Raw genomic sequence first — 16,095 nt, forward strand, 5'->3', positions numbered from 1 at the left:
GTATGTATGTGGCCTGTGTGTTAAATTTGTCCTGGTCACAGTGGAGCTTATATCCGCTGGCCTCACCTGCACACATCCTCTATTAATACCGTCGGCTTTTGCCTCCCATCTCCCCTGAGCCAAGCTTAACCGCAGCGCCCAGCAGCCCTTTGACCTAGCTCCTACAATGCAACACGCCTCATCTAACCCCAAGACCCTAGTAGCTCTCTGACACAATTCCCACAATGCAACGCACCACATCTAAACCCATGACCCTAGTAGCCCTATGACGCAATTCCCACAATGCATCAGGCCTCTTCTAAACCCAAGACCCTAGTAGCCCTCTGAAACGATTCCCACAATGCATCAGGCCTCTTCTAAACCCAAGACCCTTGCAGCCCTCTGACGCAGTTTCAACAATGCATAACTGCAGCTGAATAGATCCTTCAGAAGATAAGTATACCATCTCAATCCTCTCTGCTAAAGCCAAATGAAACAGCCAATAAACACAGCTCCCATAATGCACCTTGGCCCAGGTCCTCATCTACACTCCATCTATGCATTTCCCAAAGACTTAAGGCCTTACCTTACCTGATAATGCACGGCCCGATATCTCTGTGACCACAAAAAGGCCCATATAAAAGTACACATGCAGAGGAAACACTAAGTCACTTCCAGAGTTCAAGCTGCAGGGCATTACATGCACTCCAGGAAAATCCATCTCTTCCCGAGAACAGAAAAACAGCAGCGGGCAGCAGTCTCCGGCGCGGTCAGAGGTGTGCACATCGATTACAAACGGATTTCTGAGCTCCCATTTTAGAGCCCAGGCTTGGTGGACAGAGACGGCGCTCAACACAAGCCAGCTCTGTGTTCACATGGCCGTTCATGGAGACGGCTGACTTTAACGTGACTCACATGTGCTGCGCGTACCCAGAGAAATGGACCATGCTTCCCCATTAACTTCCCCAGCAAAAAAAGGCCAAAGGGTCGGTTTGCATGTTACTGAGTGATAATCAAATGTCTGTGAGGAAACAACCGTAACTGCTTTAAATGCAATGCAAACAAACGTAACGTTAATCAGTGGAAAGTGAAGGTGAAGGGGAAGTATGGTAAAAGAAGAGATGGAAGAAATATGCATCTTATGACCCAACCAACAGGGACCGTGGTGAGACCCGCCACGGAGCCCAGAGCGTCACATCAGTGTGTACACGTGAGTGTGTGTATGCATGCACACAAGACCAAGCCACCACTCATGTGACAATCAAGCCTTCCCACACACACACACACACACACACACGTCTGGTTTCTTGGCTATTTCTACAGACGTCTGGACAGACATCTACACCACACAGCCCAGGGCTGCTGCTGTCTGGGGCGGGCGTAGGCATGGTGACCTGACTGTAACCTCATCATGAGCACGGAGCATGGGGGGGGAAGAGGAGAGGAGACTCACGGGGGCTCAGGCTGACAGGACAGCGCAGGTGGTGGCGGAGGAGGAGAAGAGGAGCCACGCCAGGCCTCATGCTCTGTGGAGAGAGAGAGCAAGAGAGAGAGAGAGAGAGAGAGAGAGAGAGAGAGATTAGGTGTCTATTAGGGGTGTCACGATTCTCCAAATCCTCGATTCTATTTAATTTTCGATTTTAAAGTCACGATTCGATTCGATTTTCAATCTTTTTTTAATATTACTATTAATGCATTCCTTATATGTTACTTACTTTTTTTGGCCTTTTCCTTTTCTGTTTCAGGGGGCTTTTATTTTGAAACCGCTTTTTATTTTTAAACCATTCCGACCGCGAGGTTGTAATGTAAACAGAACTAACATTAGGCTAAACAGAGACGTAAAAAAAATAGTGAAATAAAACAACACAGATTGATCAGATTGTTTCATCAGACTCCGACGAGACCCATGGTTAGTGTTCATGGAATACATATCTATGATACTTATCAAGGTGCATTTTAAGCCTTAAAGTAATTTGTAACTAGATCTTTTCACTTGCTAAGTTGAGTAGGCTAAGTTGTTAATTGACGTGAATGAACGACAAAATACTTCCACACTGGTGATTTCAAAATAGGAAGAGGGGCTTCAATTTTGGTCGGTCGATGTGTATATTTTAACCGGCTGCAGCCTAACATTAGAGGATTGTTGACGCCGCAGTTCAGCACGTGTGTGTGTGTGTGTGCCCTGGCATATATGCTGGACTTGACATTGGGGGTGTGGCTGCATCATCAATTCTATTTTTGAGTTCGAAGTTCGTTCGATTTCGATATAAAATTGAAATCGTGACACCACTACTGTCTATCTGTTGTCCCTATTGTTGTAGACCTGGTGATGCAAAGCATATGAGCTTTTGTGGAGAGAGAGTGTGTTTATAATTAGTGTGTGTTTCAGTGTCCAGTGTGTGTGAGTGTATGTGTATGTGTATGTGTGTGTGTGTATGTGTGTGTGTGTGTGCGCACCAGTCACAGCTTGGCCCGCTGCACAAGAAGAACTGTCAAGACGTGAGATCGCTTTGATGGTTCAGCGTCCACTGGAGGATTTTTAAAAGCCCACATTTACCAGTGACCGTGATATAAAGTGACAGCAGCACACTCTGTGTGTGTGCACGCAATTTCTTGTGCATGTGTTTGTGTGTGTGTGTGTGTGTGAGTGCATGTGCGAGACTGTGGCCTTTTGTTTATGTGCATACAGTATGTGAGCTGTGTGCTCACTGTGGTGGTTGTTTAGAATGAGAGCAGTTCACAGCTGTCTTTTACAGTAAACCACATAAACACACTCCTCTTCCACATTCACTCTCTCTCTCTCCCCCTCGCTCATACTCTCTCAACATACACAAAGAAAACTTTCCACAGAAGAATTTGGCTAATCATGCATGCCTTTGGAGCGTGAGTTTACTATAACTTATAGTTATAGACCCTTTTTCATTGCTTAAACTCACAGCACAAGTTACAGATTCCAGGTCTCAAGTTTACTTACTTTGGACCGAGTATCCAGAGTGTCCATGCTGGGACTCCTGCGAAGAGAGAGATGAAGGACGGCATAAGACCAGAGGGAATATCAGCTTTACGCGCTTCACATTTCAGCCCCCAGCGTGTCTGTCTGTCTGTGTGAGGCCATCTACACTATGTCGGACACAAATGTATCTGACGCACTTTCGTTACGATTCGCCCTCCCTTCCACATAAGACCATCGGATCAGTGTCCGAAGTGGAACAATTTGGATCCGCTGGAGACCCCGAACTCTGTCTGTCTGTGTCCGTCCATCCTGCCTGAGCTTGTCAGGGTGGAGCTGGACAGCCTGGACTACCCCAGAGAGAAGGCCGGGAAAGGCCCAGTGAGAGCCATACTCTACAACTTCAGCACATATCTGTGGCTTGTACAGTTTATGTTGTTCCCATACACATACAACATACCAGACAGTTTTCTAATAATATTTTCCCCCCTTTTCTGAGATCATTTTTCATCATTGAAGCAGAGGAGGAAGATTTAGGGTTTGTTTAGTTTAGTTTTAAGAGCTCCAGGGACAGAGAGAGGATGATGTCGGGATAGGTGACGTTTTTTTTAAGGGGGTCCTGGAAGACGTCTGAGGAGATATGGAGAGCTGCTTCAGACAAAACACAGACCTCCTCCCCCAGTTTCTGGAGCGCGGAGGAACTTCCCGCCAACGACACTGTGCCCGCAAACCACGCCAGGCGCTCGCCTCGCTAACACACAATCACGCTAAACAGCTGTCTGAGAGAACTAGGCTATGCATTCGCAATCCATTGCATCACTTCCCGTAAGCACAACATGTGGAAACAAAAATTAGAGACTATGAGAGAAAAGAGGCAGAACTGACGAAAAGGGAAAGAGAAAAAAAGGCACAAAACAGCAGCAGAGTCGAGCGGGTGGGAGAGAGAGAGAGAGAGAGGGAGAGGGGGAGAGAGAGAGAGAGAGAGAGAGAGAGGGGGAGAGGGGGAGGGGAGAGGGGGAGAGAGAGAGAGAGAGAGAGAGAGGAGACAGAGAGGAAGAGGGTTTAAATGGGGTGAGCAGTTACCTTGTTGGGGAAGTTGAACTTGGGAGGGTCGGCAGTGCTGGGCGTGTGGATGGCTGTGAGGAGTGGAGGCCAGGTGTGGGTCATTTCCTGTTCAAGTAGTAAAAAAAGGAGAGAGGGAGAGAGACAGGGAGAGGGAGAGAGAGAGAGAAAGAGAGAGGGGGAGAGAGAGAGAGAGGGAGGCATAAGCGAGCACAGTGATTTTCTGTGTCATGACGTGGCAAGCAGTCACCCAAGGTTCTATTTCAGAACACACACACACACACACACACACACACACAGTCAATGTTGGCAGGATATTACAGGAATGTGGACAACAGCCTGGTGGGCTCAGCAGATGATCTGTCTCAACACAAACTTTATTAAGAGCTCTCGGACTTATTTATCCACCTGAGGGAGGGCAGAGCCTCGGGCTGTGTTAGTCCCCCCCCGGGAGCCGCCATACAGCACTAACTCACCCTCAAGATCTCCTCCACGCACTGGGCATCACTGGACAGCGCCTGTGGGAGGACACAGACCACACGCATGAGTAAACATTCAGAGAAAGAGAAGAAAAGGAGAGGGAGAGAGGGAGAGAGAGAGGAAAGCCATACAGCACTAACTCACCCTCAAGATCTCCTCCACGCACTGGGCATCACTGGACAGCGCCTGTGGGAGGACACAGACCACACGCATGAGTAAACATTCAGAGAAAGAGAAGAAAAGGAGAGGGAGAGAGGGAGAGAGAGAGGAAAAGAGAGAGAGAGAGAAAATGGAAAGAGAGAGTGGAGAAAATTCTCTCACAGCACATAAAAGCATGACCTTGGCCACCACATCTGCTGCTGAGTATGTGTGTGTGTGTGTGTGTGTGTGTGTACGTTGTGCATCTACCCATGAATCCACACACATTGCATGACATGCATGGAAATTAATAACATCTATAAAAGCTTCAGACGCCCAGCTGATTGCGGGTGAGGAGGAACTGAGACAATATTGCTTTGGCCAGCTGTTGGGATAATACAAGAAGGTGCTCATGAATATCCGAGTGCTTGCATCTGCAAGTATGTTTGTACTTACCCGCCTGCGGGCCAACAGCACTTTAAGACCAAGGCAGATGCCTCCTCTCTATGGTCACTTTATGAGTCTTATTAAAGCCCTATTGACCAGAGCTCTGCTTGTGTCAGCGCACCTAGCCGCTCCACAGAGGAGACCAGGTGCCAGACGTCCAGGAGCGTCCCACGCTCTGTCGCACCGCAGGACGACTAGGTCGTTTTAATGAAGTGTCAGCACAGTCCGACACGAGGGGGGAGGGACTGGGTGGGAGGAGAGGAGCGTGTCCCCGTCTCACATAGTATGTTACACAGGAGTGGGTGAGTGGAAAATTCTGCCTCCTACAAAATGACTTAAGCACACAGATGTTGTAGACTGGTGGCTATGAGGTCATTTTACCCAACATTGGGAACTGGAGAGAGAGAGAGAGAGAGAGAGAGAGAGAGAGAGAGAGAGAGAGAGAGAGAGAGAGAGAGAGAGAGAGAGAGAGAGAGAGAGAGAGAGAGAGAGAGAGAGAATGCCATTAAATCTCCATGATTAAGCCAGAAAGGATTAGGCACTAGGCACTAACAAGATGAAACCGGAGAGTTGTTCGAAGAGAGCTTTAAAAGAACAGACTAATCTTTCTACAACGTGTTGGAATTGACGATAGCATCTACTCCTAGATAACACAGCTGCGATGATCAAACACCCTTTAACCCCTGACTGAGCAGTCCTGCCTGATGGGCTTTACTGGCCGGGCCTTGTGTGGGTGCTTGACCGGGAGTTGGGCGAGACTCAAGCCCATCACACAAGCCTCAAGCTTCCTCTCCCAAACCCTGTCAAAACAACAACACAGAACAGCTCCTCCTCTTCAAGCTCCCTTACTGGCACAGTATCGATCACACACACACACACACACGTGTACACAAGCTATTGCAAGCAAGCATAAAACATTTTTTTTCACTTCCTAGGGGCATATTTGTCTCATGACACACACACACACACACACACACGAGGGAGCTGGGGTGTACTACCAGGGGCAGGTTTGAATCTGATGAGTCTGGTTAGCCGCACTATGTATTAGCTTTATGTAGCTTGTGGTTACGAATATCCTGCCAAACAGGATTGTTGTCTTCACAGCAATACTACCTAAACCGGCCATGGACCCAAGCTGGACTCCGGAACACTCTGGAAGTGGAACTGTGCCCCAGTGTTTCCCTCTGCAGCCCAGTGAACTCCGCTAGCTCTGCTGGAGCTGCCTGCTGCTGGCGGCTTCTCCGCGGCCCCATCTTGTTTGAGATAAGGGGAGGTGCTCTGGGCTGCCCTCACAGCGGTTGCGTAAGGTTATGACAAAGTGCATTCATTGTACTGAGCGCACTTCCTGTGCTTGTGTGTGTGTGTGTGTGTGTGTGTGTGTGTAAACCAGCTAAGGTCAGAGCGTGCCTGGAACAAGCACAAGTCAGAGGCCTCACAGAGAAGGGACCTCTGCTGCCTGCACCTAAACAGCAACCGCAACAACAACAACCACCACCACCACCACATAGAGCCCTTTGCTGCTGTGTGGCTAACGAGCCTGCCGCCTCGCCCAGAGCCCAGCCAATCTAAACGACGAATAACATGGCTGTGTTACAAGAACCTGGCCAATCACACCCCAGTATCAGACTCTGCCCTCCTTCTGCGTCTACTTCCAAGGATGTCACAACAATAGCTGGTTACTCTGTTGAGGAAGTAGGCAAAACAATAGGGCTTTTAACCCTACAACCTGCATTCCTAACCAGGCATTCCTGGGGCAGTGGACAAGCGACAGTCCCGGAGCACATTCCACTGGTCCGCTGCGTGAGCGTGACATGGGGGAGAGGTTAAAAGCTGGTTAAAGGACTAAGCCAGGCCGAGAGCCGCTGCAACAGTAAATATGCAGCACATGCTTCCCCACCTGGGTTTGTAGTACTGGAATCTGGCAGAACTCCTAGTTCCACGCCTCATGCACGCACACACTCACTAACTCACTCATTCGCTCAGGTCTCCTGAGACGCGATAAGCCCATTTCACCCGACTTCACCGCCACACGCGTCCCCGATCTCTGCCCTCAACAGACCTCAGCTCGGCCAACGTGAACCCTGCTTAGCCAGCGTGTTTTGGTCAAGTGGATACTTTTTTTTTTTTCTCTCTCTCTCTCTCTGCTGGGCACTGCCATGGGAGTTGCCAACCGGTGCTTAGAATGCCTCAATGAGTTAGAATGCCTCAGTTGGCCGACTGGCCCTTGAGATAGCCCGAGTCACGGGCCTAGTGGTTTGGCCTGCAGCCATAGACCTCAGCTGAAGCCCACTGGTCAACTGAAAATACAGTATGCCATTACCAAGAAATGGGAAGCTACTTTAGGGACACAACACAAGTCAACAATAGAGAGGAAGCGTTTGTTATTTCACAGGAAAATGAAAAGACGATTTGCAACATTTGACCTTTTGTTGGGCGACGAGACACCAAAACAAATCGTGCAGTTAAAGCCTGCGATGAGTTGTGTGCATGCTGGGACTAGTCCTGGATCTCAGTCATCTTACCATCCCAATGCCTGATGCAATCCAAACAGAAACAAACACCCACACACACACACACACACATACAGTGTACACACACACACACACACACACACATACAGTGTACACACACACACACAGACTTACTCACAGGCAGACACACCCTTCAAAAAGCGTCCACTGTGACAGTGTTACTATTGCTCAACTGCATTCCTTGGCTTCCATGTTCATTTGAATTGACTGCAAGAACCCCAGGCACTTGTGTTAAAAAACCACATATGGAAGTCTGGTGTTTTTCAAAAGCCCAACAAACTGAGAGTGAATCTCAACCCAGGACCCTTCTGCATTCTCGTGGAGCACGAAATGTCCCAGGATGCGCAGGCAAGTGCGTCAGCTCACTGTCAGTGGCTTCACCTCGCTCGGGGTGGACCCCACCGACCGACCGATGCTCGGAAAGATTTCCGTCTCCATCGCAGCCGAGCGTGAACGGACTCCGTGCCAGCCTTCTGTCTTATTTTCTGAGTGGGCGCAGCACTGGCCCTCCAAAACCACACACACACACACAAACAAAGGAGAACTGGGCTGCAGTCTGAGGGCTGACCCGAGACGTGAAGTCACGGCGCTGCTGACCACCACACTGTGATGACCATAAGGAGGGCCAACACCATATAATGCTCAACACTGTCTTCTGTGCAGGCACAGACACTACAGGGTTCAGTTCTTTCTCTCAATGACGGCCACAGCGTATCAAAATTGCTAACAGGGCAAAGGCATATTATAGAGCACTTGTGAAATTCCACAGCTCTGCAGCCTGCTGTTTTTTTTTTTGTTCCATATGGAGGAGGACACTGCTCCGAAAAACACCTCGTACCTCCTGACCTCTCTCAGCCCAACACTCTCGCTCTCCAATCTCTAACACAACGCTGGTTAGGTGTAGGATGATCTTTTTTTCCTGCACTTGTTTCTAGTTTCACAAAAATTCTTGAACAACAAATCATTGCATGCATAGGGCAACTACTCTTATTATAGTAGGATGATGTGCATAATCAGGTGATTTTTTTCCTCCAATTGTTTCTAGTTTCACAAAAATTTATGAAAAACAAACAATTGCATGCATAGGGCAACAACTCGTATTATAGTAACTCTATTTTGACACAACAATACAGAGCAAGGTTGTGAACAATAATACTACACAACAATACAGAGCAAGGTTGTGAAGTTAGACTTCTAAAAACATCAAGAGAAATGTGACATCAGACCAACAACAAAAGGTTCCTGACCTTTACAACTTTGAGCTGAAAAGTCACCAGACGACTGAAGTGGCTGTGTAATATACTTAGAAGCCAGACATACAGTATCACAGGAAAAAAGACCATACAGGTTGACTTTGTGAAAAAATACAAATTTGGATGACCCCTCACATTTTACAGGCGAACAGATCAATGATGTGAAGCTGGAAAACTAAACATAAGAGGATTGATAAATCTTTACAAATCTTTAACCTAAATTGAATGTCTGCAGTCAATATGAAATAAATAGCTAACTACAGGATTTCACTAACTAAACTAACAAAGATCAGAAAAGGAAATCACATGTAGAAAGCAAACCTTCTACAGTTTATGGTTAACTATTACACTTCATGGTTTGTTTATGTCAACTATAACACAGCTTTGTCATCGGCATGATAAATGTAAAATACCATTTACAACTTAATTCTCAGAAACAAAACAGACAGAGATTACTAACTCATCACAAGAAAGATTTGGTCTGCAGGGTATAATCAGCCTGATATGTCCTTGGCCGGGACAACAGTATGGTGTGGACAGAAACCCAGCCATGAGGATGTACAGTTGAGGGCCAGCCATTATGGGCTACCAGAGGAAGCGCTGCAGAACCTAAGACCAGAACACCACCACCACATTCCCCATTTACCACACACATCCACTCAACTTCCCTTTAGACAGCGCCTAGACAGCAGGCCTCGCCCTCATGATTGTGCCTGTGATACACCCAGAGCCATCTGCCCAGAGGCCACTGGTATGACCCACTGAGCCATCTAGTAAATGAAACACTTTCTCTCTTGTTTCGGAGTGCCTGCACTCCTCTGTGTTAGCAAGGTGTCTCTCCTGAGCCAATTCAAACAGACGGCTTGGCAAGCTAATGGAACTGGAACTGACTGACATTCATTTGAGCAAGGTCCCGTCAAATCCACTCCCGGCAGAAAGTCCTTGAGAGAAAAGAAAAATAACAAGAAATGCCATCTGGCACTCAGGTGCACCAACAGAACATGGGGCACCTTTCACTAACAACAGCCATTGCTGACATAAGAACAGGACGGCCTGTGAGCCACTGTGACTGATCTCAAGAGTGGCAAAGATGTAACCCTTTCACAGGGAGAAGGTACAATCTGAAGGAGCATCCAAGTCACAGCTTTAGATGGAATATGACACCATTTTAAAGGACGAGAGCTCTCCCGTCTCTTTGGAGCAGAGTTTCTATTTTTACAGTCAAGCAATGTGACCACCGGTACTAAAAAGTACTAGAGTGCTTAAAGCACACACATATTAGGCCTACGTAGGCATCAGGGGAAGGTGTTTTTCATCAAACAAACTCAACACAGATAACGTCACACTACATCACAGTCAGAATAGAACATTTGGGAACATATTCATGATGAACAGCGATGCCTTGCCAGGGAAACTGGGAGAAGAGTGCAAGCTTCGTTTGGGCTTGAAACTTTTTAGATCAGGACAGGTCATTTGTTTTACATTACACATTTACACTTAGGGAATCATCTCTTCATTCAACAATTTCACCTCCATCAGCACTACCTTTCCAATGCATTTAAGTGCATATTTGTGTGTTTGTGTGTTTTGGGATGGGGGGGGGGGGGTGGCGCTGTGAGAGTGATACTTTCGGATGAGATAAGATCCTTTCAGGTGCTTGTTTCATGGTTTGTTGTTTATGGGGGGTAGGTTAGGGTGAGGTTCTTTGGGTGGGGGAAAGGGTAAGAGTGGAAGTATTTGTGGAGGGTGTGGTTGATGCAGTAGTGGAATGGTTGCGGAAGAGTTGGTGTGTGTGTGTGGCGGTGGTGGGGGGGGGGATGAGTCATAGCACAGCCACGCAGGGCTGGATTAGTGGGGCCAACGGTGAAAACAGCTTGCCTATTCAGCATATGCAGTGCACACTCTCACACACCCACACACTCGCTCACACACAGTCACACTCACACGCTCATGTGCATGTGCCCGGCCTGCCAACAATGAAGAGCGCGCCCAGGTGCAGCGGGCATTTCTGCCCTGGGGCAGGCAGCCGAGGAGGGCAGGGATTGCTGTGCGCGGTGGCCGAACAATGGCAGAGTTAGCTTTTCACCCCGGTGGTGCGCACCCAGCTGAAGGTCAGAGCCCACCACACACACACACACACACACACACACACACACAGCTGCTGGGGTTAGTGCAAGGGGTCACAGTGAGCAAGGAAATGAGCTCACTGGGCCAGCTGGGATGCCAGCTCATGACACACAATGGCCCCAAATCATATCAGATCTTCCAACACCTTCTTCAGCCGTCCATTCAATTAAGAGTCAAGGGCCTTTACTTTTATGAGATGTGCTTGATTACAAGATGAAACAACTCATTATGTAGTTAAAAGAGGGCTGTGTTCAAGCGATCACTCGCAAGCACTTAAAAGGTGTGTTTGTAGTGTTTGAAGTACTGAATCATTCAGTGAGAAGAAGAAAAGATCCCAGTCGACCACAACAATGAAAATATTTACAAACGCAATTGTAAATCAGACTGCACTATGCAAATTTCATAAGGGATGTTTGGGTGCGCCCTTTGCATACGAGCGACAGCGGTGGCTGTGTTGTGCAGCTATTCTGCATTTGTGAGGTCTTTCAAGTTCACCCATTCAGGAGCGAGCATTAGACTCTCCCCGTGCCAAAACTAAACTAGATTGAAAAGAAATGCCGTACATCGTGTCATGCTGCGGCTACCTGCCTTGTCATTCAATAATCTCATTTATCAATGTTCCCACAGTAAGGAACACTCACCAGTTGATAAAATCAACAAATATGGTGGTGTTTTCAGAAAGAAAGCTCAGATCGGCATAAATCAGTCATAAACCGACATGTAGGGGAATGCAAAAAATGCTTTCCATAAAACTGTGTTTGGAACTGCTGCAGCAGGCTCGAGTTACATAATACCCCACCTCCTCTTCTTCCAAAGACTAATTCCAGCCCCGGAGTTCAAAGTCTGTCTAAGAAGAGTCCAGTGCATGCCAGTTCAAACTCATTCTGCAGTCCGTGTCTAAGCAGCCTGGCTCGCTCTCAGCACACGCTCAGCACAGCACGCAAGCAGCAGCCACATCCAAACCAAGATAACAGGTCTTTACTCCCTGCACCAAAATAGAAGCCTTTCACTGGAGACCCACACTGATCAAATGGATGGTTGGGATAGAGAGTTTAGCTTCAAATATAGTGTTACCTCCAATGTTAAAGATCGAATTGAAGCAAAAATCTACTATATACTACTTTTTGACTTTTCAATAGTTATATGTACGACGGCCCTACTCTTCTCTAGGGGTATACAAGGGGGGCGGTGGTGGTGTAGTGGTTAAGGAGCTGGGCTAGCGTGCAGTAGACTTAACCCCAAGTTGCTCCGGGGACAATGTGATCCCTTGTAATATAGCTGACATATGTAAGTCACTTTGGTCAAGAAGTGTCTGCTAAATGTAATGTAATGTAATACTGCACACCATCAGCACCTGAAGGAAGAAGGGCTTTGCACAGGGATTTTATACCTTGCAAAAATCTGTCAAAAAAAAAAAAAAAAACATTGTCTGCTTACCTCGAGGGCTGGTGGGGGTAACTTCAGTTGGGTGAGGCCAGGCTTAGAGATGCTCTTCAGGTCCGGTAAGCTCTCGTAAGGCTGCCGATCAAAGTCCGGCGAGGGTTTGAGTTCGGGGGACTCGCTGGAGACCTGGTCCTGGCCGTCCATGGGCCGGACGTAGGCCCAGGGCTTCTGGGGCATGACGAGGCTGGGCTTGGAGGACAGGGGCAGGGGGAAGGTCTGGGAGGGTAGAGGGGCCGTCTCGCAGGCCAAGGGGGCGCCCTCCATCTGGGCCTCCGCTTGGGACGTGTCCACCAAACTAGAGGGCCCAGAGGAGGAGGCCTGCAGGGGCTGCCGAGGCCCGGGGCTGTCCTTACCGTCCATATCGTGCTGCTCGGTGTCACTGGGGTCGCTGGAATGTAAGGGGGACAGAGGGTCGGACGGGGGAGAGAGGGCTGGGGGGAGGCTGGCCATTTCAGGCCACGGTTCACTCTTTCTATCCATGGGCTCTGGACTCCCCTTATCGAGACTGAGAGAGGGGTGCGAGTAGGTGGAAGACAGCAAGGTGTGATCCGGAGCGGGAGACTTCTTCGACGGCTGGGTGGCTGGGACAACTTGGTTGCCTCCGTAGGGGGGTGGGGCGTTCTGGAATGGGGGCTTGGGGACGTCCAAGTGGATGGGCCGACCAGGCCTGCCGAAGGGTACCGAGGCAGAGAGGTCTTTGGGCATGCTGCCAAAGTTCTTGTGCAAGTCTTTCATGTCTTCATAATTGCCCAGCATTCGTTGGATGCGACTGGAGAGCTCATCTCCTTTGTCCGTCTAAAAGTAAACCACAACAACAAAAACATTTAAACAATCTGGCATGCAAAAGTTGAATACTGATTATACATCTCTGTTACTCTGAATAATTTGTAAAAGGCATCAAATAAATATGACATTTATTATATTTCACAAGATTACATTTATCTTTTACAGATTCAAAATAACAAAAAGCAAAAGAGTACGGAATAAAACTTTGAGTACCCTGCATTGTCAGTACTTAGTAACACCTCTTTTGGCCAGCATCACAGCTTGTAGACAGCCATGAGTATTTCAGTTCTTGCTTGGGGAATTTTTGACGACTCTTCCTTGCAAAAGGCTCGGTGAGATTCTTGGGCAGTCTTGCATGTACTGCTCTTTTGAAGTCTATCTACAGATTTTCAATGAGGTTTAAGGTTATAACAAAAACTTAGTCTATTGTATACTTTAAAGTGTATCAGTAATATCATTTTGTTGTAGAAGCCATCTTTGCATCTTCAGATTTAATTACAGATGGTGTGATATTTGCCTCCAAAATTTGCTGGCATTTATTTGCATTTTTTTCTCCAATAATGAAATGTTCCTCTTGCCACTGGCTGCAACAAAAGCCCAAAGCAAGATCGATCCACCCCCACATTTAAAGTTGGAAAGGTATTGTTTTCACTCAATATTTTTTTTTCTCCAAACATATTTTTGCTCATTGCAGCAAAGTAAGTACTATTTTGACTCGGTCCAAAGAACTAAATGTATCCAGCTTTTAAAAAAAAAAGTTAAGAAGAAGTTTCTGGAGCTGAATGATGTGGAAAGGATGCAGTTCAAGTTGGGTTGCATCGTAAAACAGTGCACCACTACCCTGGAAATCCAGAGATCTCACGAGAGCACAATGGAATCGCCTCTACGAGACTCTCTGGCAATGAGCAATGATGCACGTCACTTTTTCCCCTTGCATTCTGGGGAACCAGCTAAACTGATGAAGACAGCGCTGCAACGTTGGACAGTACACATTGGTCATAGTGTTATCCGATTGCGTCAAAGTCCGAAATCCTTCAGAGTAAACATGGTGTAGTGTTATCCAATTGCGTGCAGTGAGATTTTTAAATGCATGCTTGTTGGCGCCCCTCGAGTTAGGCCATTACATTGTTCGTGGCCAGACCCTTAATCTTTCTAGATTACCAGGGTCTGGATTTTCCAGGCTAGTGCACCACCACTCCTGAGCTCAATCTTCCTGAAGGTGAAGCAGTGAAACAGGGGTTTTGCCTTTTTTGCAATCCTACAAGCAGTTATCTCAGTTTTCTTGGTCACCCAGACCTCAAATCGACTTCCACCATTCCGGTTAGATTCCATTTCTTAATCATGAAATCAGTGAATGTTTAGCCTTCTTACAGCTTTCGTCTACTTTGAAAATTAAAATAATTGTTGCCATGGCCCTAACAAGCTGTGAGACTTTGGTAAATGTTAGCAGAGAGCCCAAACATTACCATGGCACTGCTTTCCTTTCCAGAAATTCCATGACCCGTGGGAACCCTGTTATTTAACAACTGAAAATTTCACAATTAGTAGAGCTGGGTTATCAAAATGTTAACAATTTTGCCTCTGCTAGGGTTTCAGAATCTGACTCCTCATACCTATCCTATTGGTTAAGTAATTAACTGTTTTCATAGCCTCTTACAGAAGTGCAGTAGTTGATGTGGCAAATCATTTCATTTTTTAGAACACAAGTAAATTTTGAATTTGAGTTTAATTTGAAATGGCAGCATATTCATAGTGTGTGCCATGTTGCGTGCTATGGTAGGCAACCAAACCGACAGTGGTTTTTCCTGCCAGTATGATCTATTTTTTGTGACATAACCACTACATCTCTGTGAAACAAATGACATGTTATATTATTAACTATGTAGTGCATGACAAATGGAAAAATACATTGTCACTTCAGGGAGTTCAACATCCTTTGGGCTTTCTTCATAGTTTACATCCAGCCTTACTTCCATATACTAGGTCTTCATTCAGAGGCAAATCAAAACCATGCTCTACCGTTTATGACAGCCACTGTATGTGACCTTTAAAAGGGCTAGAGCAACATTAAAGGAGGGAGAGGAGACAGCAGCCCCCCAGGGCTTTGCCAATCACTGGCTACGCTTATCTCAGAAGACAAAGTCCCACAGAGAGGTTGACCCCAAACAGCCGGTCCTGTTTTCCTCTCACAGCCTTCTCAGCTCTTCAGGAGGGACCATGTCTTTGGCACAGCACCAATCATACTCTCAATTCTATGCTCACTTGTTCACATCTCTGGAACAGCTATATAGTAGGGCATGCACAAATAGTCATTACTCAAAGGTTCTGTGCAATACCATCTGATTGATCAGGGGCGCAAGCTCATAAAGCTTCAAATAATGTAGGCAGATCACTGGTTTCTTACAATAAACAAAGCAAAACACACCAAGTAAAATGCGTATTTAATTGTTGTTCTACCATGGGTGCAATTTAGAGCTTTAGCAAGTGTGAATGTACATGTGCTGTATTGTCTTTGTTTTACGTCTTGAGCACCCCCTCGAAAACAAGATGCTTCATCTAAAGGGGTTATCCAGGTCAGGTTTTACCAGGTCTAGAATAAATATAAAATTTATAAAATGGTTAAAGACTAATATTTTTTCAAATTATTGGATGATAACCAATGGTGTATACCCAGCCAGTGATTTCTACAAAATAAACTCCTCAAAGACCCTCTGCTTTGCAGCCTGGTTATCCTGCCAGAGCTCATTTTGCTATAATGCTTAGCTGGCTGCATGCTATTCCTCACATATCACTTTCTTATTGTCTCCGTTTTCCTGCAATAAGCTGTGAAGTAAACCTTTACTCAGCAGCTTTTACAAAGAATGCTGTAAAAATCCCTCTACAAACATGAGCTTAGGCT

At 46.8% G+C, this 16,095-nt stretch overlaps 1 protein-coding gene across 1 annotated transcript in view; it reads right to left on the reverse strand.

The window, feature by feature from the left end:
* aff1 (AF4/FMR2 family, member 1) overlaps positions 1–16,095 on the reverse strand; it is a 38,073-nt gene that overhangs the window by 11,785 nt on the left and 10,193 nt on the right. The window contains 5 exon segments of the mRNA XM_048258253.1: positions 1,433–1,505; positions 2,954–2,990; positions 4,013–4,099; positions 4,616–4,657; positions 12,405–13,205. Coding sequence (XP_048114210.1) covers positions 1,433–1,505; positions 2,954–2,990; positions 4,013–4,099; positions 4,616–4,657; positions 12,405–13,205 — 1,040 coding nt within the window.

The sequence above is a fragment of the Alosa alosa genome, chromosome 12, assembly GCF_017589495.1.
Source record: "Alosa alosa isolate M-15738 ecotype Scorff River chromosome 12, AALO_Geno_1.1, whole genome shotgun sequence".
NCBI classification, from domain to species: domain Eukaryota; kingdom Metazoa; phylum Chordata; class Actinopteri; order Clupeiformes; family Clupeidae; genus Alosa; species Alosa alosa.